Source organism: Gorilla gorilla, chromosome 4 (assembly GCF_029281585.2).
Source record: "Gorilla gorilla gorilla isolate KB3781 chromosome 4, NHGRI_mGorGor1-v2.1_pri, whole genome shotgun sequence".
NCBI lineage: Eukaryota > Metazoa > Chordata > Mammalia > Primates > Hominidae > Gorilla > Gorilla gorilla.
The window spans coordinates 175,051,687-175,078,453 of record NC_073228.2 but is presented as its reverse complement, the minus strand read 5'-3'; the positions used below and the strand labels follow the sequence as shown (position 1 = coordinate 175,078,453).

The following is a 26,767-nucleotide window of genomic DNA, read 5'->3' as shown; positions in this document are numbered from 1 at the left end:
CTTATTTTTGTATTTTTAGTAGAGACAGGGTTTCACCATATTGGCCAGGCTGGTCTCGAACTCCTGACCTCATGATCCACCTGCCTTGGCCTCCCAAAGGTGCTGAGATTACAGGCGTGAGTCACTGCGCCCGGCCGACATTTTCTGATGATTGCAGGCAACTTATTTGCACCCTAACGGTCATATAGCAACACACTATTGATGTGTTTACATTTGCAAATTACAAACTATTATGGATGTAATTTGGCAAAAGAAAACAACTGAAAACAGGATGAAGATACTTTCCAAATTTAGTGGAATTAGAAAATACAGTGATAGGACTAGGCGCAGTGGCTCACACCTGTAATCCCAGCACCTTGGGAGGCTGAGGTGGAAGGACTGTTTGTGCTCAGGAGTTCAAAACTAGCCTACTAGCCTGGCAACGTGGCAAAACCCCTTCTCTCCAAAAAAAAAAAAAAAAAATTTAGCTGGATGTGGTGGTGTGCACTTGTAGTCCCAGCTACTCAGGAAGAGGCTGAAGTGTGAGGATGGCTTGAGCCCTTGAGAGACAGAGGTTGCAGTGAGCCCAGATTGTGCCACTGCACTACAGCATAGGCAACAGAGTGAGACCCTGTCTCCAAAAAAAAAAAAAAAAAAAAAAAAAAAAAAAAGAAAAGAAAATACAGTGATGGTATAGCCACAAAAAATGGTATTGTTCTTTTTGAAATATTTTTGGCATGTACGTTTTTTTAAAAATTTTTAAATTTTCTTTTTTCTTTTTTTTGAGATGGAGTCTTGCTCTGTCATCCAGGCTGTAGTGCAGTGGTGTGATCTCGGCTCACTGCAACCTCTGCCTCCCCAGGTTCACACGATTCTCCTGCCTCAGCATCCCGACTAGCTGGGACTACAGGTGAGCACCACCACGCCTGGCTAATTTTTGTATTTTTAGTAGAGACGGGGTTTCACCATATTGGTCAGGCTGGTCTTGAACTCCTGACCTGGTGATCTGCTTGCCTTGGCCTCCCAAAGTGCTGGGATTACAGGCGTGACCACCGTGCCCGGCCTAAATCTTCTTTTTTAGAGATGGGGTCTTGCTATGTTGCCCAGGCTGGTCTTGAACTTCTGGGCTCAAGCAATCCTCCTGCCTCTGCCTCTGGAGCAGCTAGTACTACAGGTACTGCACCTTGCAATATTCATTTCTTATGCATGCCGTTACTATTATTTGCACAAGTGAGTTTTTTTAAAATGGTATTAAACTAGGACCTAACCCATTAGCTAGTTAGAACATACACTAGAAAATAAACAAATAGTGGTTTTATTACTTATTAGTTAGATGTTATTGAACATATTACCTAACCTATCTGAACCAAGTTTTCTCATTTTAAAATGGGAAAAATAGCAACTACGATATGATGAACGAGAAATTCCTAGCAAGCTGCCTGGCATACACTAGGAGCCCAGCAAATTGTAGTTTCCCAATATACCGGAGTATTCATAAGGCAAACTTAAGATGACATTATCAGAGTCACCAGGAGAGAAATCAGAGGCTGACTGTTTCCAGTTCCGGTTTTGTCTAATTTTTCTCAGGCCTCTGGAAAAACTATCCTCTTTTTGAATTCTAGCTCCACTGAGGTGAGATGAACAACCCAGGTATTTCTTGAGGGTGGGTAATCCTAAGGCCTGTGTTTTCCCTCCACTTTCAGGGAAAATACTCCCAGACAATATATATATATATATATTTTACCAGTGTAAAAAGTCTTGGCAAGACCAGCTGCTCTAAGATAAATTCGGGGCCAGGTATGGCTTCTGGGAACACTTGTTTCTTAAGCCAGGTGATCAACCACCAGTTACCTGCTGCAGGACATCTGGGTTTTGCTGCATAAAATGTAATAGTCTCTGACCAGCCTGGGTAGCCTCTCTGCATCGAAGTGGCTTCTTGCCCTCTTTTGCTATGTGCTTGAAGAGGTAGGTGACGATGTAGTCTAAACTGGTACAGCAGCTGGAGGAGACAACTGTATCTGTACAAATAGTAAATAAGAATTCATTTGCATTACTTAAGTTTTTGCTCCACTTGATTTTCTAACGGCTCCATTAAAAATAATTACTTTCTGGTTTCAAAGTGCTTTTATCAAATTGCAAGTTCTTTGAGGGCAGGAATTTGTTTTTTTGAGACAGAGTTTCATTATTGTCACCCAGGCTAGAGTGCAATGGCGTGATCTTGGCTCACTGCAACCTCTGCCTCCTGGGTTCAAGCGATTCTCCTGCTTCAGCCTCCTGAGTAGCTGAGATAACAGGTGCCTGCCACCACACCCGGGTAATTTTTGTATTTCTAGTAGAGATGGGGTTTCTCCATGTTGGTCAGGCTGATCACGAACTCCTGACCTCAGGTGATTCACCCGCCTTGGCCTCCCAAGGTGCTGGGATTATAGGTGTGAGCCACCGTATCCAGCCTGTAATTTGTCTTATTTAACTCTTTGAACACAGTGTCTATTATAGGTCCTGGCCTAGAGACACATAAATAAATAATTCCTGGATAGATTAGGCAGATTTTTCCATCTGCGACCTTAACAACCTCTTTTCAGTTCAAGTGACTGTTTATTAAGTATCTACTTCGTGCAAAGTGCTCTGTTTTACGGGAAACAGTGGTCTAACCTCATCCTGGTGTCAAAGAACTCATGGTTTAGTGTGCAAGTCACTGTAGCATAAGGCTGTGTAAAAATGACAAATTGAGGATTTTGAGGGACGGATCACATTTAGATGGGGATCAAGGAGAGTTTGGTGAAGGAGGCAGCACCTGATAGGGTTTCAAAAGATTATTCCAATTAGACATAAGGAAGGACACTTTTCAGGTAGAGGGATTAGCACAAGGCAACAGTGTGGTGGGAAAGATATGGATTTTGGAGCCAGACAGTTCTGGTTTCAAGTCCTATCTTTGCCAATTACTTTCTGAGTTGCTGATCTGAAAGAGCTACTTCACTTTTTTTCACCATTTATAAAAGACCTTGCAGAGTTGAATGAGAAGAAAATGACAAGAAGTTCATTGGTAATAAAAAAGCTGACATTTATTAAGAGCTTACTATGAGTTACTGTGTTAACTGCTTTACATGTTATTATTTTTAATTCTCATACAGCACTATAATAGTTACTGTTATTATCTCCATTTACAGGTGAGGACACTGAGTTTTAGGGAGCTTAGGTGACTTGTCCATTGTCACATAGTTAGAAGACTGCACAGCCAAGGTATGAAAATAAACAAGGAGATGGACTCTGGATCTGTACTCTTTTTGAAAATTTTATTGTATTTTTTTTTCAATAATTTTTGGGGAATAGGTGGTTTTTGGTTACATGAATAAGTTCCTTAGTGGCAGTTTCTGAGATTCTGGTGCACCCATCACCCAAGCAGTGTACACTCTACCCATTGTGTAGTCTTTTATCCTTCACCCCACCTACCTTCCTTCTACCTGAGTCCCCAGAGTCCACTGTATCATTCTCATGCCTTTGCGTCCTCACAGCTTAGCTCCCACTTATCAATGGGAACATATGACATTTGTTTTTTCTGGATCTGTATTCTTAACCACTACATTAAAACTAGGTAATAAGCAAAAATATATGTAAGCACCAAACACCTTTTTGTTGTTGTTGAGATAGGTTCTCACTCTGTCACCAAGGCTGAAGTGCAGTGGTGTGATCTTGGCTCACTGCAGCCTTGACCTCCTGAGCTCAAGTGATCCTCCCACCTCAGCCTCCCAAGTAGCTAGGACTGTAGCTGTGCACTACCATGCCTGGCTACTTTTTGTATTTTTTGTAGAGACAGGGTTTTGCATGTTGCTCAGGCTGGCCTTGAACTCCTGAGCTCAAGCGATCTGCCAGCCTCAGCCTCCCAAAGTGCTGGGATTATAGACGTGTGCTACCATGCCCAGGCTAAAACACCTTCTTGAATCACAACGGGCACTCAAAACATGGCAGTAACTACTGGTTTGCCTCATGGTAAAAAGAGAAGGGTATATTCAAGAAGTAGAACTTTTGGTTTCAGAGAGTGAATGTGTAGAGGAGATGTAAGAGAAGGCCAACAGAGCAGGCTGAGGATCTTACTTGAGGGCATCCAATAGTGGAGTGCGACATTTACATTTAATATGAAAGGTTAATGGAGGTGTTACTGACAAGTAAGTGATAGAGCAACCATTTATTATCTCCTTTGTACACTAAAATTATTATCTCATTTACTTCTAACAACTACTTTGTATAGTAAGTATAATTTGCATTTTAAATGAGAAAACTGAAGCTTAGAGATTAAGTTGCTTATCAGAAGTCCATGGTTTTGAATCAGCATGACACCACCCACATTTTCTGGCTAACAACATTTGCACATGATCCCTGGGAGTTTATGATTAGTAAGAGAAACAGTTAACAAGAGCAACAGTTAAAATGGTGAGCAGGTAGACTCAGAAGAGGAGAAGGAGACTAAAAGAGTAGGGTTGGGAAGCAGATTATAAACTTCCTAAGGGAGTAGTTTCTCATTCATCTTATTCATCTCTGAGGTTCTGAGACATATGTATGCCTGACGTAGATTACAGGTGAAATATCAGCAGAATTAATTAAAGAATGAGTAGCTAAAGCTAACACCAGAAAGTTTTCTTAGAAGTCTTAAGTTGTGTTTAGTAGTAATACCCAGCATTGATAAAACACTACAGTTTAAAAGCTCACATTTATCATTTTAGAGAGAAATGTCATGGAAAACAGAAAGAGGGAAGTTTCGGGGCAAGTTTTGAAATACAGTCATATGCATTTAACACAGAGGAAAATTGTAGCTAATACAGGATCATGAGGGATGAGGGGTTGAATGGAGGTCTAGAAGACAGCCGTGGACCATAGTTTTGGAAAACTGTGGAACTACAAAGCTTTTAAGAAAGGAGCTTTTCCAAAGGTTGGTTAATGGATACAAAAGTATAGCCAGATAAGAGGAATAAGTTGTAGTGTTCTGTAGCACTAATAAGGTGACTATAATGAGCAATTTGTTATCTATTTTTGAGTAGCTAAAAGAGCAGATTTTGAATGTTCCCAACACAAACAAATGATAAATGTTTGCAGTGATGGATACCCTAAATGGTCATTACACAGTGTATACCTATATCAAATATCACATGGTACTCCATAAATATATAAAATTATCAAGTGTCAATTAAAAATAATAAAAGCCAAAAATAGAGTTTTCCCTCCTAAAGACATGGCATTTGATTGATTAATCAATAACTGATTAATTAGTTAATTTCTTCTTCATCTCTCCGTATTAACTGGGTTACTTTGTAGAAAAGGGAGCTTTGGTTTTACAACTCTGGGATGTAGCATAGTATAAATGGAAAATGTCTAGGCCTAAAAGTCAAATACAGACTTGTTGAGCCTGGTTGCTTTTCTCTTTTCCTTCATATTTCTACATTTCAAGTCCCAGTCATGAAAGTAAATGGATTATGTAACTCAACATCTACAAAGATAAGCAGGAAGCAGATATGGTTCCCCTCACCAGTGAAAAGCAATATGCTATCAATCATATAAAAATTATAAAGACTTCACATAGATTTGGTGACCACATGCCATGCAGGTTGCATTAAAAGGTTCCCATCTACTGAGTCAGCTGTGAAAAAGCCAGGTAAACACTTTAGACACGAAGATTGGAGCATATATCCTTGCAATAAAAGCAAGAAGAGCTTCCATTATGGTTGATTTATGGTTGAGGACTTTGAAAAAGATAAATGTTATTTCAAGGTAGATTTTAAAGTGTGGAATCATAAGGATCACAGGGCATTTGGTCAAAAACAGAATGAATGGTGCTGAAGACTATGTGTTAACTATTGGTTTTCTTTATTTGCAGCTCAAGCTACTATGTGAGATTCAAATCATGATACTTTCCAGACATAAAACACAGGCAGAAGTCATGAATTTTCATATTTTGTCCTAGTTCTTGGTGTTTAAAATATTTTAAAAGGGATTACATCTGCAATTTTGGAAATAATTTTTAAGCCTAATAGGCATTTTGTCCTCTGTAGCAACTTGTTGTTTGGCATTGAAAACAATCAAGTGCTTCTCTTCTGGAACCAGTCTCCACAGGAAGCACATGCATCATTAATAGCCTACTGCTCACTAAGACCCATCATTGAAAGCTGTGCTGAAAAGTTAACTGTATAGGAAAGAATTGCTTAACTGAGAATCAAGAAGAATGAGGCTGAACTGAAATCTGCCTTAAGCTCAAAACTTGTCACCACAACACAAAGGAGAATGAAGGTCTTAGAAAAATATAGTCTGAGGGGCAATTCCAGAGACAAAAGGCCTATTTGGGTGGGGCAGTGGTTTTGGAAATAGGTGAGTCTAGGTTTGAATCTATTGTTTCCTAGATGCTTGACTTCTTGAGGTTCAGGTGCCCCTCTGTAAAATGTGATTAATATTACCTGCTTTGTAAGGTTTGGCATTAAGATTAAGTGGGTAAAAACTGTAACACAGCACCCAACACATAGAAGGTTTTCCCTTCCCATTTGTTTTCCTGGCTGTTTCAATCCATTAAACACCAAAGCGCTCTTCTCTCTTTAGGGTTTTTTTTTTTTTCTTTTGGTCTTTTTTTTGGGGGGGTGGGGGGTGAAGCTAATGTGTAAAATCTCTAAGTTCTAAATATTTCCTAAATGTGTCACTTGCATATTACATTCACACCACATGACATCCAATTCAATAATGTGTCCAAAATAACAACATATCCTCTTTTGTTCTTTATATACGTTTTATTAATAATGAACTTCATGGGAAATGATCTAGTAGTTCCCAGTTGGTTCAACTTTTTGCTTGCTCTTACCTTTCCTTGTTTAGGCTTTTAGGCTACCCTTTACTTCTGCTTGAAATGCATCCATCCCTGCTATGACTAATCTTAGAGGCCTTCCTCCATCAGTCTACATTTAGACACTCTCTATCCAACACCCCACTTTGTTTTTTAAATTTGTACAAATTTATAGTGTACATGTGAAGTTTTGTTGTAAGTATATACTGCTTTCTGATCAATATATGATACTTAGGGTGTCTGTCACCTGACTACAATACCTTTTTGTTAACTATAGACACCCTACTCTGCTATCAAACATTCAATTTTTTCCTTCCATCTTACCATGTTTGTACCTTTTAACCTACTTCTCTTCATCCTCTTCCTTGCCCCCACTCACCTTTTCGTCTCTGTTATGTATCTCTCTTTTTTTTTTTTTTTGAGATGGAGTCTTGCTCTGTTGCCCAGGGTGAAGTGCAGTGATCTCGGCTCACTGCAATCTCCGCCTCCTGGGTTCAAGCTATTCTTACTTCAGCCTCCTGAGTAGCCACCACCACAGGTGTGTGTGCCACCATGCCCAGATAATTTTTTTTTTTTTTTGAGATGGAGTCTCACTCTGTCACCCAGGCTGGAGCGCAGTGGCGTGATCTTGGCTCACTGCAACCTCTACCTCCCGGGTTCAAGCGATTCTCCTGCCTCAGCCTCCCCGAGTAGCTGGGATTACAGGTGCCTGCCACCACGCCCGGCTAATTTTTGTATTTTTAGTAGACACAGGGTTTCAGTATGTTGGCCAGGCTGGTCTCAAACTCCTGACCTCAAGTGATCTGCCCACTTGGGCCTTCCAAAGTGCTGGGATTACAGGTGTGAGCCACTGCGCCCGACCTAATTTTTGTTTTTATTTTATATTTATTTATTGATTTTTGAGACAGAGTCTCGCTCTGTTGCCCAGGCTGCAGTGCAGTGGCGCAATCTCGGTTCGTCGCAACCTCTACCTCCCAGGTTCAAGCTATTCTCCTGCTGCAGCCTCCTGAGTAGCTGGGATTACAGGCACCTGCCATCACACCCAGTTAATTTCTGTACTTTTAGTAGAGATGGGGTTTCACCATGTTGGCCAGGCTGGTCTCAAACTCCTGACCTCAAGTGATCCACTGACCTCAGCCTCCCAAAGTGCTGGGATTACGGGCGTGAGCCACCATGTCTGACCCTTGTTATCTATCTTTCCATTCTCTACCTCCACGTGATTAAATTTTTGAGCTCCCACATATGAATGAGAACATGTGGTATCTGTCTTTCTTTGCCTGGTTTATTTCACTTCTCCAGTTCCATCCATGTCGCTACAAAAGACATTATTTCATTCCTTTTTTATGGCTGAACAGTATTCCATTGTGTATATATACCACATTTTCTTTATCCATTCATCTGTTGATAAGATACTTAGATTGATTCTATGTCTTTGCTACTGTGAATACTGATGTAATAAACATTTGAGTGAGGCATTCCTGTGATATACTGTCTTATTTTCTTTTGGATATACTCCCAGTAGTAGGACTGCTGGATTGAACAGTAATTCTATTTTTAGTTTTTTGAGAAATCTCCATACTGTTTTCCATAGTGGCTGTATTAGTTTACATTCCCACCAACAGTGTACGAGTTTCCTTTTCTCTGCATCCTTGACAACATCTGTTCTTTTTTGCCTTTTTAATAATAGCCATTCTGACAGGGGTAAGATGGTATCTCACTGTGGTTTTGATTTGCATTTCTCTGATGATTAGTGATGTTGAACATTTTTTCACATACATCTTGGCTGTTTGTACATCTTCTTTTGAGAAATGTCTATTCATGTCATTTGCCCAGTTTTAAAGGGAATTATTTGTTTTTTTCCTATTGAATTGAGTTCCTTATATATTCTGGATATTGGTCTCCTGTTAGATGAATAGTTTATAAATATTCTCTCTTATTCAACAGGTTGTCTGTTTACTCTGTTGGTTATTTCTTTTGTGATTCAGTTTTTAGTTTAATTAAGCCCCATTTGTCTAATTTTTGTTTTTGTTGCTGTGTTTTGGAGGTCTTTGTCATAATTTTTTTGCCTAGATCAATGTTCAGAAGAGTTTTCCCTAGGTTCTCTTCTAGTATTTTTTAACAGTTTTGGGCTTTAAGTCTTTAATCCATTTTGAGTTGATTTTTATACATGGTGAGATAGGGGTCCAGTTTCATTCTTCTGCATGTGGCTGCCCAATTTTTCCAGCACCATTTTATTGGAGAGACTGTGCTTTCCCCATTGTGTATTCTTGTCAGCTTTGTTGAAGATCGGTTGGCTGTAAGTATGTGACTTTATTTCTGGGCTCTCTATTCTGTTCCATTGGTTTATGTGTCTATTTTCATACCAATATCATTTTGCTTTGGTTACTATAGCCTTGTAATATATTTTGAAGTCAGGTAATGCAATGCCTACAGCTGAGTTCTGGTTGGTCAAGATTACTTTGGCTATTCAGGCTCTTTTATGGTTCCACATGAATTTTAGGATTTAAAAAAAAATTCTGTGAAGAAGGATGGTATTTTGATAGGGATTACACTGAATCTATACATTACTCTGGGCAATATGGACATTTTAACAATATTCTTCCCATCCATGAGCATAGGATGTTTTTCCATTTATTTGTGTCATCTTCAACTTCTTTCATCAGTGTTTTGCAGTTTTCCTTGTAGAGATCTTTCACCTTCTTGGTTAAATGCATTCCTAGGGGTGTGTGTGTGTGTGTGTGTGTGTATATATATATATATATATATTTTTTTTTTTTTAGATGGAGTTTTGCTCTTGTTGCCAAGGCTGGAGTGCAATGAAGCAATCTCGGCTCACTGCAACCTCTGTCTCCTGGCTTCAAGCGATTCTCCTGCCTCAGCCTCCTGAGTAGCTGGGATTAACAGGCATGTGCCACCATCTCTGGCTAATTTTGTATTTTTAGTAGAGACGGGGTTTCCCCATGTTGGTCAGGCTGGTCTCGAACTCCCGACCTCAGGTGATCCGCCCACCTCAGCCTCCCAAAGTGCTGGGATTACAGGCGCGAGCCACCGTGCCTGGCTTCCTAGGTATTTTATAGCTATTATAAATGGCACTGCCCACTTGATTTCATTCTCGGATAGATCATTATTGGTATATAGAAATACTATTGATTTTTGTACAATGATTTTCTATCCTGCAACTTTAGTGCATTTATTTATCAAATCTAAGTTTTTTGAAATTTTTAGGTTTTTCTGGATATAAGATCTATCATCAGCAAAGGACAATTCGACTTTCACTTTTCCGATCTGGATGCCTTTTATTTCTTCTCTTGCCTCACTGCTCTGGCTAGGACTTTTTGTACTGTGTAGAATAAGAGTGGTGGAAATGGGAATCCTTGTCTTGTTTTAGTTCTTAGAGGGAATGCTTTCAACTTTTCCCCATTCGGTATGATTTTGGCTGTGGGTTTGTCATACGTGCCTTTATTGCTTTGAGGTATGTTCCTTCTATGCCTAGTTTGTTGAGGGTTTTTGTCAGGAAGGATGCTGAATTTTATCAAATGGTTTTTCTGCATCTATTCAGATGACGATATGGGTTTTTGTCCTTAATTTTGTTGATGTGATGTATCACATTTAATGATTTGTGTACACTGAATTAACGCTGCATTCCTGGGATAAATCCCACTTGATCATCGTGTACTATCTTTTGGATATGCTGTTGGATTTGATTTGCTAGCATCTGTTGAGGATTTCTGCACCTATGTTCATAATGGCCTGTAGTTTTCTTTTTTTGTTGCGTCCTTGTCTGATATGGGTACCAGGGTGATAGTGACCTCATAGAATGGGTTAGGGAGAGTTCCCTCCTCCTCAATTTTTTGGAACAGTTTCAGGAGGACTGGTATTAGCTCTTCTTTGTATATTTGGTTTTGTATGTTTGTACGTCTGGATTTGAATCCATCTGGTCTTGAGTTTTTTTGCTGGGATTTTTTTTTTTTAAATTACTGATTTGATCTCACTAGTTGTTATTGGTCTGTTCAGGACTTCTATTTCTTCCTGGTTCAATCTCAGAATCTTGTATGTTTCCAGGAACTTATCCATTTTTTTTCTAGGCTTTCTAGTTGGTGGGCATATCATTGTTCATAATAGTCTCTGATGATCTTTCATATTTCTGTGATCAGTTGTAACACCTCCTTTTTCATTTCTGGTTTTATTTGGGTCTTTTCTTGGTTAGTCTAGCTAGTGGTTTACCTATTTTGTTTACCGTTTTGAAGAAGAACCAACTTTTTCTTTTGTTGATCCTTTGTATTTTTTATTTCTTAGTCTCTACTTCATTTAGTTCTGCTCTGATCCTTACTATTTCTTTTCTACTGCTAATTTTGGGTCTGGTTTTTCCTTGCTTTTCTAGCTCCCTGAGGTGCACTGTCAGATTGTTAATTTGTAATCTTTCCACTTTTTTGGATATTAGCATTTATTGCTATAAACTTCCTTCTTTTTTTCCCACAAATAAACCAACTTTAATAGATATTATTTTGTATCTACATAGTGCCTTCTTCAAGAACCTTAAATGTTTTACAGACATTATCTCTAATTAATCCCCACAACAACCCTGTGAGGTAGGTATTACTCCCATTTTAAAAGACAGTGAGACTGAAGCACAGAGAGGTTAAGTGACTTGCCCAAGGTCACACAGTTAAATTCACTGAAGAGCCAGGACATGAGCGCTTTAGCCTCTCAGCTCCCAGTCAAATACCTCATGATAGAATCTTTGATAAAAAGTGTTTTTAAAGAAAGTATCAAGAGTAGTTATGTTATGAAAATGAGGTATTTCTACTGCCATCAAGGAAAGAAAAAACCCTATACCGATGGTTAGAGGCCACAAGACCCATATAATACAACATTTCCTTTTTTCCCTATTCCCAAGCCTCCTGGTTCCTGTCTTAAATAAATAATCTTTTAAAGGTAAAATTTCCAAGACAGAAGCCACGTGACTTAAGAAGTGGGATTTAATTTAGAATATTTACTCTTTTAGTTACAATAATTTATAGAAATTTTTATTCCAATATACAAAATATAGGACAGCCATCCTAACAATCATGTACATAGTTACACAGCAATCAGCCACCATTTACAACTTAAACCAGCCCCACATTTTAATCACAGTCAACCAACATATAACCTCACAACGCTTTCTTCATAGGTCACTTCTTACTTACTATACCTGTATTTTCTCCCCCAACCCTGACCCTATATGTTTTAAAAGTATATTGAATTTTTGATAAACTTCAAAACATTTTACTTAGATCCAGCTGCATTAAGAAGAAAAAGTAAATGTAAAACTGTCACCCCACAGTCCCTCCCCTTACAAATCATACTATGAAGTATGGTGTAGATGTGAACAAGGTATGTGACTACCAGGAACTCAATACATATACTAGAACTTGCTTTAATATGAAATTTAACTTGGCTTTTACTGCATGTTTTTTTTTAATGCAAAAACGTAAAAATAAACACAATGTAGTATTTCAATACTGTACTTTAATGCAAATGACTTCATCTATCTTTCTTAAACATGTTGTGATATAGCTAATGTTAAAACTGACACAGCTTCACTTTCCTCTTTTTCTCTGTACTGAAAGCTGCAGAAATACAGCTTTAATTTCAAGACAATTTGATTTAAGCCCTCAAAATACAAAGTGTGCATCCACTTCCACTGCCCTGACTTTCCCCACATTGTTGACTGTGATTCTCTGTGGCATGTTGGTAGATCAGGCAGGCTATATATAATTTGTACAAAACATCTCTAGCCAGGGTAAGGCTTTAGAAACTATCTTAAAGAGAAACTTGTCAAAATACTTCTGATATTTAGTACAAATACTAAATATTATAATTTTCTCCCAGCACATCTGTTTAAGCAGCCCAATTACCTAAGTGACCCTGTTAAAGATCTGCTTATGGAAGAAATAGGTGAAGTCATCTACTGAGCCAAAAGATACAGATAATAAATGTTAATAATAGCAGCAGACTAAAAACATTCCTTTTTGTTGTTTGTTTTTCCATTGTCAACAGTTTTAGCAAAAGAATTTTAGAAAATGACAGATTTTTAAAAAAATTTACTGCCTGAAAAGAGTTTAATAAAGAACATCCAACGCCTGATTGCTATTATCCTGAATATAACTTTCAATAATTTTCTGCAAGTTACATTCGGCTACTGTCAGACAACTTACAGATGCATGGAAAAGTGTCCAAAAAAACTGCAATGGTTTACATATATTATGTACATATATTACTTCTTAAAACCCCCAACAGAATAAAGTCTTAGCAAACACAAATTTTAATTTCTGAACACCCTTCCAGTAAGATTTGTAAAGGTGGGTGGAAGGGGAGTAAAGACTTGTTTTTTGTATTCCTAGTCTACTTGATTAAAATGTAATCTTCAAAGGGTTTGTTTAGCTCACTATCCAGGCTGCTAGGGTTATGATGAACATTATTACTTCTTTCCAGGGTAAAAAAATGACATCTGAAAATAACATAAATGCTATGACATGATTTTCCCAAGCATGACCTCAACTTGGAACATTAGAATACTTAAGAATTCTAAAGATTGGTATACCACCACTGCACTAGAATTTTTAATTATTCCAACAACTACAGGAATTTTTTTTTTTTTTTTTTGAGACAGAGTCTCGCTCTGTTGCCCAGGCTGGAGTTCAGTGACATGATCTCGTCTCACTGCAACCTCCGTCCCCCAGGTTCCAGTGATTCTCCCGCCTCAGCCTCCCAAGTAGCTGGGACTACAGGCGCGTGCCACCACACCCGGCTAATTTTTTGTATTTTTAGTAGAGACTGGGTTTCACCGTGTTAGCCAGGATGGTCTCGATCCCCTGACCTCGTGATCCGCCCGCCTCAGCCTCCTAAAGTGTTGGGATTATAGGCGTGAGCCACCGCGCCGAGCCAGGAATTTTTTTATAGTTTTTTAATTTTATGAAATTAAAGCTGAAGAAAATAACTGATTTAGAAACCATAATAAAAGGACAAATATTTGGCCAGAGATATCAGTTCCTCCTGAAAAAGGATATTTACCTCCTCTCATTGCAGTTTTTCTCAAGGTATCTTACTGATTTCAAATATAATTTAAAATTCACCTTAAAAATAGAAACAAACAAAAGGACTACTTAAACTGACATTAACTAATAAAAATATGCTCAAATTTACTGACAGAATCATGGGCACTTCATACAATACTTAGACTCTACCAGTTTTAAGTAAAATAAATAAGGAAAAAATTATGATTACAAAGCCAGTCTTTCCCCTTGGGGAAACAAAAAGCCACTTTTGACCAATTGCTCCCTACGTGTATTATTATAAGCTTCTTCAGAGAACCAAAACATCTTTGTCTTCCTGACACTGGATTATCTAGCATGTTAGTTTTTACATCAGGAAGGCAACTGCAAGTGTTGGGCCCAAAAGTGTTTCTGGTTTACTCTTGAAAAGGCCACTGAATATGCTTCTATACATACTGAACCAGGCAAATTTATGCAGTGTGTTCAACATCATCTCCTTATCAGTACAGCACAGATTCCAATTCTTTCTACTGCACCCCCAAGGAATTCATAGCATTATTGGTGCAATTAATAAAGAGAAAATGCATGTTAATACTGGAAGGCTGTTTTACAAGAGGAACTGGTATCTCTGATTTCACCTCCTTGTTGAATGGAACTGTACAGAGCATGATACCTGAGCAAATAAATCAACTACCGTGATCGGAAGGGCTTGTCAATCCATCGTCTTTGCTTTATCGTGTGCAAAGTGTGCTACTGCCCCCTGAGCTTCCTGCATTTTCTCTTTTCTTGAAAAATCAGTGCTTGATCCTTTCCAAAATAACCAGAGAAGAAATGCGGCAGAAAGTATCTCTTCATCACGGTTCCCCCTCAATCCCGAGGCTGATAGAAAAGGATGTAACCAGACTCAGAGTTCTTTGAGATATCTGATGTCAGCCCGTAGACTTCTTCAATAGCTTGTGCATCTATTTTTTCTACAATGTCGTCATCAAACAACAACCAAAAATCATGACTCTTAGCTATTGCAATACAATGGCCTCGACTGGGACCAATGCTGACAATGAGGCTGCACACACCCTCCACACTTTCATATGAAGCAAGTCTACAAATAAGTCTTCCACAGTGAACCACAACAGCAACAAGGCTGTACATTCTGTCTGGATTGGTGGCATCACCTGAAGTGTTAAATAGACTAAGTTTTAAAGGAAAAACTACCTGGTAAGAGAGTTTTGTAAATCGATGAAGTTGATCCTTATATTTAAATCTCTTCAGGTGTGGAGCTAGAATCATGGGCAGTTTTTAAACTTTCCTCCGTTTGTGTGCTTCCTGTTTGCTGCGACACTCTTCACAGTAATACCTGTATTCACTGCATAGAGTTTCTGTGTTGCTGAAAGCCCTTAAGCAGTGAGTAATTGATGTATTTTGTTCCACGTCAACAGACAGGTCTAAAAAATCTTCATCTTTGCTGCTTATAGTTTCACAAGTAAGACATCTGGTTTCATTAGTTAATGTTCCCTGAAAAATCTCATGAACCCGCATTGGGTCTGGGGTGCTGTTATTATTTTCATTATTAATATTACCATTAGGTAAGCGGCCATTTTGTTTTTCTTGCTTTCTCTCTTCTTGTAAAATATCAGCAATTGTATTTAGTAGGTAATTTAAGAATTCATGGGGGATCCTGTTGCATGTAGTTGTCAAAAAGCTCATTTTCTTTCCGTAATCTTGTGATGAACTTCTTGGGAGGTATTACTCCAACTTTTTCTTCTGAGTGGCTCTGCTATGGAAGAGATCTGCTAAGCATGTAAGAAGGCTCTCCTTTTTCCTAGGTTGACTCTTCTATGCAAGAACTGTTTCCCGAAATGGACGACAAAAATAAAGTGCTTGAAGAACTGAATTGCAGTAGCAGGTATTCCCAAAACTGACTAATCCAAAATAGTGCTCATTCACTGGAAACTGTTCTGGACCAATCTCTTTCTCTAATGCCGAAGCACTGGCACTCATGGTACAGATGGAAGCGAATTTGGAGACTGTCACTAGGATTTACGTCCGGCCAGCACCATCTTCCACCCAATCACAGCGGCGGGGGCGGGCGCGGGAGGAGGGGAACCGGGCCACCTGCTCGCACCGCAGCCCGCGGGCGGACCCCGAGCCGCCACGGACCCACACACCGAGCCCGCTGGGCCGCCACTGCCTTCGTCGCCACCGGCCCTCAAGCCTATAAACTTCCTTCTTAGCACTGCTTTTGCTATATCCCACAGGTTTTGGTATGTTGTGTTTCCATTCTCATTTGTTTCGAGTTTTTTTTTTTTTTTTCCCACTATAATTTTACATTGACCCAATGATTATCCGGGAGCGTGTTCTTTAATTTCCATTTATTTGTATAGTTTCCAAGTTCCTCTTGGTATTGATTTCTGGTTTTATTCCACTGTGGTCTGAGAAGATACCTGATATGATTTCAATTTTTAAAAATTTGTTGGGCCAGGTGCGGTGGCTCATGCCTGTAATTCCAGCACTTTAGGAGGCCAAGGTGAGCAGATTGCTTGAGCCCAGGAGTTTGAGACCAGCCTGGACAACACAGCAAAAACCTGTCTCTAAAAAAAAAGCTGGGCATGGTGGCACATGCCTGTAGTCCCAGCTACTTGGGAGGCTAAGGCAGGAGAATTGCTTGAGTTTGGGAACACAAGGCTGCACTGAGCCATGACCACGCCACTGTGCTCCAGCCTGGGTGACAGAGTGAGACCCTGTCTCTAAAAAAAACTTTTGTTGAGACCTGTTTTGTGGCTTAACATATGGTCTATCCTAGAGAATGTTCCATGTTCCGATGAAAAGAATGTATATTCTGTAGTTGAGTAGATTCTGTAGCTCTGTTAATTCCATGTGGTCTAAAGTCCAGTTTAAATGCAAAGTGTCTTTGTTGACTTCCTGTCTAGATGATCTGTTTAATGCTGACAGTGGGATGTTGAAGTCCTCCACTATTATTATATTGTAGTGTGTCTCTTCAAATTTAGTCATTTTAGGAATCCAGGTGTTCCAGTGTTGGGTACATACATATTTAGAACTGCTATAGTCTCTTGCTGGATTGATTCCTTTATCGTTATATAATGACCTTCTTTGTCTTTTTTCCCCTTTTCTTGATATACAGTCTGTTTTATCTGATACAAGGGTAGCTATTCCTGTTCGCTTTTGTTTTTTGTTTGTGTGGATTATCTTTTTCCTTCTCTTTACTTTCACTCTATATGTGTTTACTGCCAAGGTGAGTTTCTTGTAAGCAGTATATAGTTGGATCAAATTTTTTTTTTAAATCAATTCAGCCATTCTATATCTTTTTAACTGGATAATTTAAATCCATTTATGTTCAAGGCTATTACTGATATGTGAAGGTTTGTTCCTGTCATATTGTTAACTGTTTTCTGGTTGTTTTACATATTCTTTTTTCCCGTCTTTTTCTCTTACTAATTGTGGTTTGGTGAATTTCTGTTGTGGTACCATTTTAGTCCTTTCTTCTCTTTGTGTGATTGCTTTACTAGTGAATTTTAAACTCTTGTGTGTTTTCATGATGGTAAATGTCATCCTTTGTTTTCAGGTTTAGGACTCCCTTGAGCATTTCTTCTGGCTGCAGTCTAGTGGTAACAAACAAATTCCCTTAGCATTTGCTTCTCTTGGAAAGACTTTATATCTCCTTCATTTACAAAGGTTAATTTTACTGGATGTAGTATTCTTGGCCAGTTTTTCTTTCTGTACTTTGAATATATCATTCCATTGTCTTCTGGCCTGTAAAGCTTCTGCTGAGAAATCCACTGTTAGCCTGATGGGGTTCCTTTTATAGGTAACTAGATGCTTTTCTTTTGCAGTTTTAAGGATTTGCTCTTTAAGTTTTACTATAGATATTCTGACTATAATGTACCATGGAAAAGACCCTTCTGCATTGTATCTTCCTAGGGATCACTGAGTTTCCTGTATGTGAATGTCTACATTTCTTGTAATAAATGGGAAATTTTCATCTATTATTTCTGTAAATGGGCTTTCTAATCCTTTGTCTCTGTCCTCATGGATGCTGGCAATTTGAATATTCAATCACTTTATGTTGTTTCATATGTCATGAAGGCTTGGTTCATTCTTTTTCTTTCAAATTTTTTTTGTCTGACTGGATTATTTGAAAAAGTCCCGTCTTCAAGTTCTGAGATTCCTCCTTCTGCCTGATCTAGCCAACTATTGAAGCTTTCAAATGTATTTTGTATTTCCCTCAATGAATTCTTCAGTTCCAGAATTTCTATTTATTTATTTTTTTAAATCTCTTTGGTAATGTTCCCATTCATATCCTGAATTGTATTTGTATTGTTTTTCAGATTTCTCTTATAACACACTGAGCTGCTTTAAAATCAGTATTTTGAATTCTTTATCTGGGATTTTGAAAATTTCTTTTTGAGTAAGATCTATTGCTGGAGAATTACTGTGTTCCTTGGGAGGTGTCATATTTTCTTGTTTTCATGTTTCCTGTAGCCTTATGTTGATATCTGTACATCCAGTTTAACAGTCACTTTTTCTTGTTTTTGAATTTACTTTCATAGGGGAGGCATTTTTCCTGAAGAAGTATCTGTGGTATTGGTTGGGTAGGGCACTTTGGCTTTGATTGTGGATGTATGCAGTAGTATAGTAGTGTAGTATTATTTCTTCGGTTGTAAGTAGCATTAGTGCTTTCTGTAACTTTCTTGGAGGGTTAGGGTGCAGTTATTAGTGGAAGCTGTGGCAAATTTGTGCTGGGAGCTGGGAAACCAGGCAGGTCTCAGTCTTCAGGCCCAGTGGTGGCAATGGTGGGATGAACGTGCCTGTCTTTGTGCCCCAGGGTGGTATAGGCTGGCACTTGTGTTGGCAATTACGGGCAAGCTGATTCTTGGGCCTCCAGGTGGCTTGCACATATGCTGGTAGTAGCAGCGGTAGGCTGGGTGGGCGAGCAGATTCTAGGGTCCTTGGGTGGCCCACGTGGCATGGGTGATGGAAGTAGCAGTGGTAGGATGACCCTTTGGGTCTTGAGTGGTGCAGGCTGGGTGAGTGCAGCTCTCTGGGTGGACACTGGGGAATGTCAGCAGGAATTCTCAGGATGTGGAGATACAAGGGCTGTGGTTTCCAGGGGCAGATGCAGTCCTGTGATGGCTGCACTCTTCAAATGGTACCCTGCTGCACCTTTTCAGGTCTGGAAGGGTGAGTGACCCAGCACCAGTTCCCTGGCTGGTGCAATGCCTTTACAGGGTCTTCAAATCACTGCTCATGCTAATGTTAAGAGTTCGTAAGGGTAGAAAAGCTTTCATGTGGTTTAGATTGCAGTAGTCTGTGGCAGGCACGTGGACTGCCTAAGTTCTCTCATTTACCCTTTTCTCTGCAATACTGAGCCCCTCTGGGCTTTCTGGCCAATCTTGGCCGAGCTGGCTGCTTGCTTCCTTCTCTTTCTGTGCCTTAAATGTTTCCTGTGAGTTCTTTTTTTTTTTGAGACGGAGTCTCGCTCTGTTGCCCAGGCTGGAGTGCAGTGGCATGATCTCGGCTCACTGCAAGCTCTGCCTCCTGGGTTCACGCCATTCTCCTGCCTCAGCCTCCCGAGTAGCTGGGACTACAGGCGCCCGCCACCACGCCCGGCTAATTTTTTTGTATTTTTAGTAGAGACGAGGTTTCACCGTGTTAGCCAGGATGGTCTCAATCTCCTGACCTCGTGATCTGCCCGCCTCTGCCTCCCAAAGTGCTGGGATTACAGGCGTGAGCCAATGCGCCCAGCCTTCCTGTGAGTTCTTTATAGGACTCTAGTCTTCTCTTCTAGATGTTCTATTCGAGGTATAAGATTATCTATTCATAATTTTGGTTCTTCTTTTGGGAGAGGGCAGATGTCTGATGTCTTCAGTCAGCCATCTTGACTTATTCTTTTTCCACCACCCCATTTTAATTCTTTGTTTAGCGCATATAATGACTTGATTTTTTTGGCATGTGTATTTGTTTGTTCAATTATTGCTTATCTCTTCCCACTAGAATGCAAGCTTTCATGTGGGCAGGAATCTTATCTGTCTTGTTCCCTTCAGTACTGCCAAGGTTTAGAAAGGTACTTGGTACATAGTATATGCACAACTGATAATTACTGAATGAAGGAGTTCAGAGCCATTAGTAAGAGCAGCTTTTTGAAGACACTGTGCTTGGTGTCTGTGCATAAGAGTTGTGGGTTGGGGTGGGCAGAGAATGGATGGATGATTAAAAAGACAGCATGAAATTAAAAATGCTAATGAATGAAATTAACTAAAATTTTTTGTATCATTTTTGGAATATTCGGCAAGTCATCACTCTATCACTGATTCAACTTTTCTGTACCTCCTTATTTTTTCCATCAAGGCAACAATAGAAATTAAACCTGCCTGTAGTCCAAACAATACCAATAAATTCCTCTTTTTAAAATATATCATTGTTGGGAAAGGAAAAATTCAAGTAGTTACTTTCAACATTCTAAATAGTCCCCTTTCTTGATGACACAGAGCCCAAATTCACCTGCCAGAGTTATCCAGTGGCTACAATGTGAATTTGCAACAATACAAGAGGCTGAAGATAAACCACCAATATGTACAAAGAAAATCATCTCTACCAGGCCTCTAGCTGTCAAAGCTGTGACCTTTATCAGGTAGATCTAGCAGGGTAGTGTGGTGAGGAAGAAGGGGTTTTAGAGTTTGAATGATTCCTAGGTCATTCACTTATTAGTTTTATGATCTTAGGCAAATTGTTTCACCTCTCTGAGCCACAGCTTACCTCATCTGTATAATGAAAATAATATTATCTAATTAATGCATTCAGTAAATATTTATTGAACACTTACTATAATGCTAGGAGCTGGAAATAAAGTAGTGAGTAAGGCACTGCTCCTGCCCTTCAGAAGCTTACAACCAAGTAGAATATAAGAATAAAGAGTGCTCTTAGAGTACCTAACCTGCTTTTGGTATACAAATGGTTCTGAGAATGAAGAGAGTCAAGTATCCACATGAAACACCTATGACAGCAGCAGGCACACCGCATGTGCCCATGGTCACACAAGTAGTAAGTGGTAGTGCTGGGACTTAAATCCAAGTTCAGTATTCCCTTCGTAATGCCACTTTGTCAAGATGCCCTTGAAAGTCTGTTAAAATGCAGATTCTAAGTCTTAACAAGATCACATGTTGAAAATAACATAGCTAACTGAAACTAATTCAAAATCTTCAAGTATTTACTATGATGTAAGATAAAAGAATGTCCAGCCAAACTGTAATAATAGAAGACAGAATTTCTTCTTATTCCATGAAGAATTAACTGCTATGAGAATTTGCCCTCCTGCCAAACAACTAGAAAACAGGACAAATTATACGAAACAATGGTTTTCAATTATTGTACAACAAGCAGTACAGGATCATTAAACCAGAGAGGAGGAAAACAATTGCTCAAGTTTACTGCCCAGAGCAGTTTCCAGATTGCAGGCTAGTAAAGGGAAAACCCAAACAAAGCCAAACAGGCTCACTGAGTTGGAGAATAAAAGGTTGAAATCTGGGAAGGCTAAAGCAGCTAAAACTTGTAGTACAGAGTACCAGAGTGTGGGACCTACATAAGAGAGTTCTACGGCCCTCCAAGGGAGTCCTCTCCAGTGTTTGTCTGAACAGTGACTTATAAAAGTATGAGAAAAGGCCGGGTGCGGTGGCTCACACCTGTAATCCCAGCACTTTTGGAGGCTGAGGTGGTTGGATCACTTGAGGTCAGGAGTTTGAGACCAGCCTGACCAACAAGGTGAAACCCTGTCTCTACTAAAAATACAAAAAAATTAGCTGGGCATGGTGGCACATGCCTGTAATCCCAGGTACTTGGGAGGCTGAGGTAGAAGAATTGTTTGAACCCAGGAGGCGGAGGTTGCAGTGAGCTGAGATCATGCCACTGCACTCCAGCCTGGGCGATGGAGCGAGACTCCATCTCAAAAAAAAAAAAAAAAAAAAAAAAAGTATGAGAAGAAACTCCCAAGGCTGGGTAAAGAACCACTGAAAAGCAATAGGCCAAATAATTCCTGAAGATTACAAGCTGGAAGTCATTTGTGGAGGAACTTCACAACACATGGAGCACTGGAATGTCATAAGGTTAACACTTTAGTGGTGGGGCCCAGTTACTCCAAAATAAGAGTTGCCATCCGATCTCAAATGAGTCAAACTGATCCAAAAGTTATTCAACTGCAGGACAGAATAAAATCCACATAAAAAAATCAAAATTGGCTGGGTGCAGTGGCTCATGCCTATAATCCCAGCACTTTGGGAGGCTGAGGCAAGAGGATCATCCAGGGTCGGGAGTTCGAGACCAGCCTGACCAACATGGAGAAACCCCGTCTCTACTAAAAAAACAAAATTAGCTGGGTGTGGTGGTGCATGCCTGTAATCCCAGCTACTCGGGAGGCTGAGGCAGGAGAAACACTTGAACCCGGGAGACGGAGGTTGCAGTGGGCTGAGATTGCATCACTGCACTCCAGCCTGGGCAACAGAGTCAGACTCTGTCTAAAAATAAATAAATAAATAAAAAATAATTCTAGAGAATAAAAATATAATGTCTAAAATGAAAACAAATACGGTTCCTTTTTTTTTTTTTGAGATGGAGTTTCGTTCGTTGCCCAGGCTGGAGTGCAGTGGTGCGATCTTGGCTCATTGCATCCTCAGTGATTCTCCTGCCTTGGCCTCCCGAGTAGCTGGGACTACAGGCGCACACCACCACACCTGGCTAATTTTTTGTATTTTCAGTAGAGACAGGGTTTCACCATGTTGGCCAACCTAGGCTTGAACTCCTGACCTCAGGTGATCCACCTGCCTTGGCCTCCCCAAATGCTAGAATTACAGGCATGAGCCACCGTGCCCAGCTAAAATCTTTTAATATTTTTTTTGAGACAGAATTTCATTCTTGTTGCCCAGGCTGAGTGCAATGGTGCAGTCTCGGCTCACTGCAACCTCTGCCTCCTGGGTGCATCTGGGTGCCTGTGATTCTCCTGCCTCAGCCTCCTGAGTAGTTGGGATTATATGCACCCACCATCATGCCTGGCTAATTTTTTTTTGTATTTTTAATAGAGATGGGGCTTCACCATGTTGGCCAGGCTGGTCTTGAACTCCTGATCTCAGGTGATCCACCCGCCTCAGCCTCCCAAAGTGCTGGGATTACAGGCTGAGCCACCGCGCCCAGCCCCAAATACAGTATTAATAGAAGATTAGGTATCACAGAAGAAAAGATTAGTCAACTTGAAGATTCTACTTCACACCCACTATCATGGCTAAGATGAAAAAGATGTTAATGTTAGTGAGTATACAGAGCAACTGGAATCCTCATATACTGTTGGTGACAGCAAAATGCTGTCACTGTCACTCTGGGAAACAGTTTGTTAGTTTCTTATAATGTTAAAAATACACTTAGCATATAACCTAGAAATCCCACTTCTAGGTATGTACCCAAGAGATAAAAAAAATTTACCTACATAAATACTTGTACAGGAATGTTCATAATAGCTGTATTCAAAATAGTCAAATAATGAAAGTAACCCAAATGTCCATCAGCTGGTGAATAAACAAACTAATAATCCATACAATGGAATAATACTCAGCAATAGAAAGGAATAAACTAATTGATTTTCAAAATAACATGAATGAATCTCAAAGTCACTATGCTAAATGAAAGAAGCCAGACACAAATAACTTCATATTATACAATTCCACTTGAATGTAATTCTGGAAAAGAAAACTATTGTGAGAGAAAGCATTAGTTTCCTGGGGTGAGAGGTAGGGGGAAGGGATTGATTAGAAGGAGGAAAAAAAGGAGCTTTTTGTGGTGATAAAAATGTGCTACATATTGGTCGCGGTGGTTATGTTTGCGTACATGTACACATTTGTACAAGGACTCACTGAACTATCCACTTAAAGTCACTGAATTTTATTGTATGTAAATTATACCTCAGTAAAGCTGATTAAAACATAACTGACTATGTATCAAAATATGAAGAAATACATTTTTCCCACTTGCAAGTAATAATTATAATCTTTCAGTTTGGGTTCACAATATCTTTTCCCCCTTTGTAGGATGATAGTCTCAATAATCACATACATTAAAAACCCATAATCAAGTTTTTCCTATGGAAACAATGTCCTCTATGATCCTTACCAAGAGTAGTGAGTCCCTCTGAGATAGATGTGAGAACATACATGAGTACAGGAGGCTCTAAGTTGATGATGAAGCTCATATGGTCCTGAGTGAGACATTCCAGGAGTGGATAATAAGACTGGCTCAGCTTCCGGTATTGCTACAACACAGAGATATACTAAATGTCAAGCCACAGAGAAGAAAAATACATGTTACAGTCCAGTGAAAATTGTCATTTATAATACCGGAAATTGTAAACTTATTTAAACACAAGGTCAATAAATACATAGAGCAAATGACATAATGAGTCCCAATCCAGCATTTAAAGGGGTTCTGATAGGAATCTCTTGATCTCTTTACCTTATATGGTTAGCACTTAAAAGTAAAATCCCTGCAGTATGATATTTAGAAGACTGTGTGAATTATTTTTCTGGATTGGAATACTGTAACACTGAACAGCGCTTAACAGTCGCTAGGAAACCTTTTTTTTGTTGGTTTTTTAAACACAAAGACATTTGCTGTTATAATGGGATTTGGCACCATAGTCTGTTGTATTAATATAATGCTAATCCATCTAACTAAATAATAATTTGGTAAAGGGCTTAATATTTACCATACACTACAGGCAAAAGATAAGTGCATGAGAAAGATACCTGAAAAATCTCAAATGCAATCCAAACCAGTATCAAAGAAACACACTTGTAAGATAAATTAGAGAAGCCGGGCATGGAGGTTCATGCTGGTAATTCCAGCTACTTGGGAGGCTGAGGCAGGAGAATTGCTTAAGCCCAGGAGTCTAAGAACAGGCTGGGCAACACAGCAAGACCTTGCCTCTAAAAAAAAAAAAAAAAAAAAAAAAAAGAGAAACCAGAGGAGCATTTCTTAAAGTGGTAAGACCAACTCAATAGGAATCACTTGGGGTGCTTGTTAAAAACGCAGTTTCCTGATCCCCACTTCAGACTCACTAAATGACAAGCTCTAGTGTAGGCTCTGAAATGTACATTTTTAATACATGTTAAGAGAGTCTTATGCACCTTCAAGTTGGAGAATTACTGAGTTGAAGGTTTGTTTGACTATTAGAATAAAAAAATTAGAGAAAAATTCTTGGAATCATACCAGTTGTCTTGGTGGACTTTAACTGTAGTGAAGTAACTCTTTGATGAGGTGATTTTAACATATGGCTGATTTGACTCAAGTTTCTACTTTGTAATTTCTGTCTAACAGACATATCCTTCAATGATCATTCCATTCTACTACAAGGAAGTCCTCTCTTTGGCTTGAGATGCAGCCATTCCAAGATTAGTTTATTAAGGTGGAAGATGATGCACTAGTCCACTAGGAGATCAAGAAGCATTTCTTACACAGGTTGACTAACAAAGGCCTTCCAGATTTTACTTGTAACCTTGAGTGGGAGCAGGTGGGAAAGCCTGAACTAAGCCTAAGCATGATTTGGCTATGTTACTCAAGTAATTACTGCTACTACATTGGGCACATATTGGTTTCTATATAATCAGGCAGAGATGCTAAAAAAAAAAAAGCCACTATAGTTTTCCAAATTCTGCAAGTTAGATCAAGTATGCTGTCTTAAAACATAAAATGTTCTAGGCTAACTCCCTGGGCTTCATTATAACACTTCCAGGCCTGTGGTGGTGTTACTTCACATTTCATACAAACACTCCCATGATGCATGATTGCTTACAAGCAAGTCACTGTGGGACACTGACAGCAGCATTTTGACAAAAGCCTGGAGTACATTGTCAAAATGGTTGTCCCCATACAACTTGAAGACGCCAAAGCTGACATAATTTCCACACAAGGCAGACTTGAGAGCTGAATAGCAGATGGAGATGCCCTTGAGTTTCATTGGATAAATCTGATCTTTTGAGAGGCTCCCAAGGGACAGGATCTGATTACCTGTTTTAGGATAAAAGCAGAAAGTGACATAAGTAGATGTCATTCAAAGCAGTTATGGGACACACTATTTAACATTTTTACTTTACTGCTAATGTTCACTTCCTCCCAGCATATTTTTAAGAATTTTTTTTTATTCATTGTAATAAAAAATATAAATACATATGGCAGTTTACCTGGAAGTACAAAAGGCCCAAGGAAAAATCAATATCCTTATATTGGAAAAGCTCTATATTTTTATCTGCATGGTGATTACACAGATGTATACATAGATATGTAAAATTTCATTAAGTTGTACTCTTAAGACTATTCATTTTACTCTATGTGTTATCCTGTCAGTAAAAAATTTTAAAAAGTAGGATAAAACTAAGTCAAGAGAAAAAGATAACCTGACTGAGATGTAAATTACCCTAAATTCTCGGCAAATTTTTAAACTTTTATACGAATTTGATCTTGAGTTACTTCATTTTTAGGAGCCTCACAGGTTTGGTATATGAATTCAATGAAATAACACACACAGAAGTTCTTGGTGCAGTGTACAGTAAATATTACTTCCTTTTTCTTCTTAGATCCTTCTTCAGAAGATCTCAAGAGATGATTGTTTTAAAAATTGTACTTAAATTCTGTGTTGACCATCAGAAGACAAAGAAATGTTTGTATGATCACCCTAAAATCTTCTGTAGTAGTTAGCATTTACAATCAATAATTTCTGTTTCTGAAATGTGTGCTAGTAAGTATGTTACTAGGCAATACTTGATAATGTTTTAAAAAAATATAAAGTAATATATGTTTCTTACCTCTGCTTTTTCCTGGTCAAATGAGTATTGCTTCTAAAATTGAAACTAAATTCAATTTACAAAATTTAGAAGTATAATATAGC

The 26,767-nt window shown here is 39.0% G+C and overlaps 1 protein-coding gene and 1 pseudogene across 5 annotated transcripts in view; both read right to left on the bottom strand.

Annotated features, from left to right (window-relative positions):
- RANBP17 (RAN binding protein 17) overlaps nt 1-26,767 on the bottom strand; it is a 428,680-nt gene that overhangs the window by 31,565 nt on the left and 370,348 nt on the right. For 4 of the 5 annotated variants that reach the window (XR_010133993.1, XM_019028430.4, XM_063706955.1 and 1 more), the window contains 3 exons: nt 25,676-25,890; nt 23,998-24,136; nt 1,831-1,997 (listed from right to left, as the gene is read on the bottom strand). Coding sequence is in view for 3 of the 5 variants with exons in the window: in XM_019028430.4 (XP_018883975.4) it covers nt 1,831-1,997; nt 23,998-24,136; nt 25,676-25,890 (521 nt within the window). In the remaining 2 variants the exon portion in view is untranslated. The remainder of the gene's footprint in view (nt 1-1,830; nt 1,998-23,997; nt 24,137-25,675; nt 25,891-26,767) is intronic. The other variant, XR_010133994.1, reaches the window with a different exon arrangement.
- LOC101140139 (ubiquitin carboxyl-terminal hydrolase 12-like) lies at nt 13,701-15,906 on the bottom strand (annotated as a pseudogene).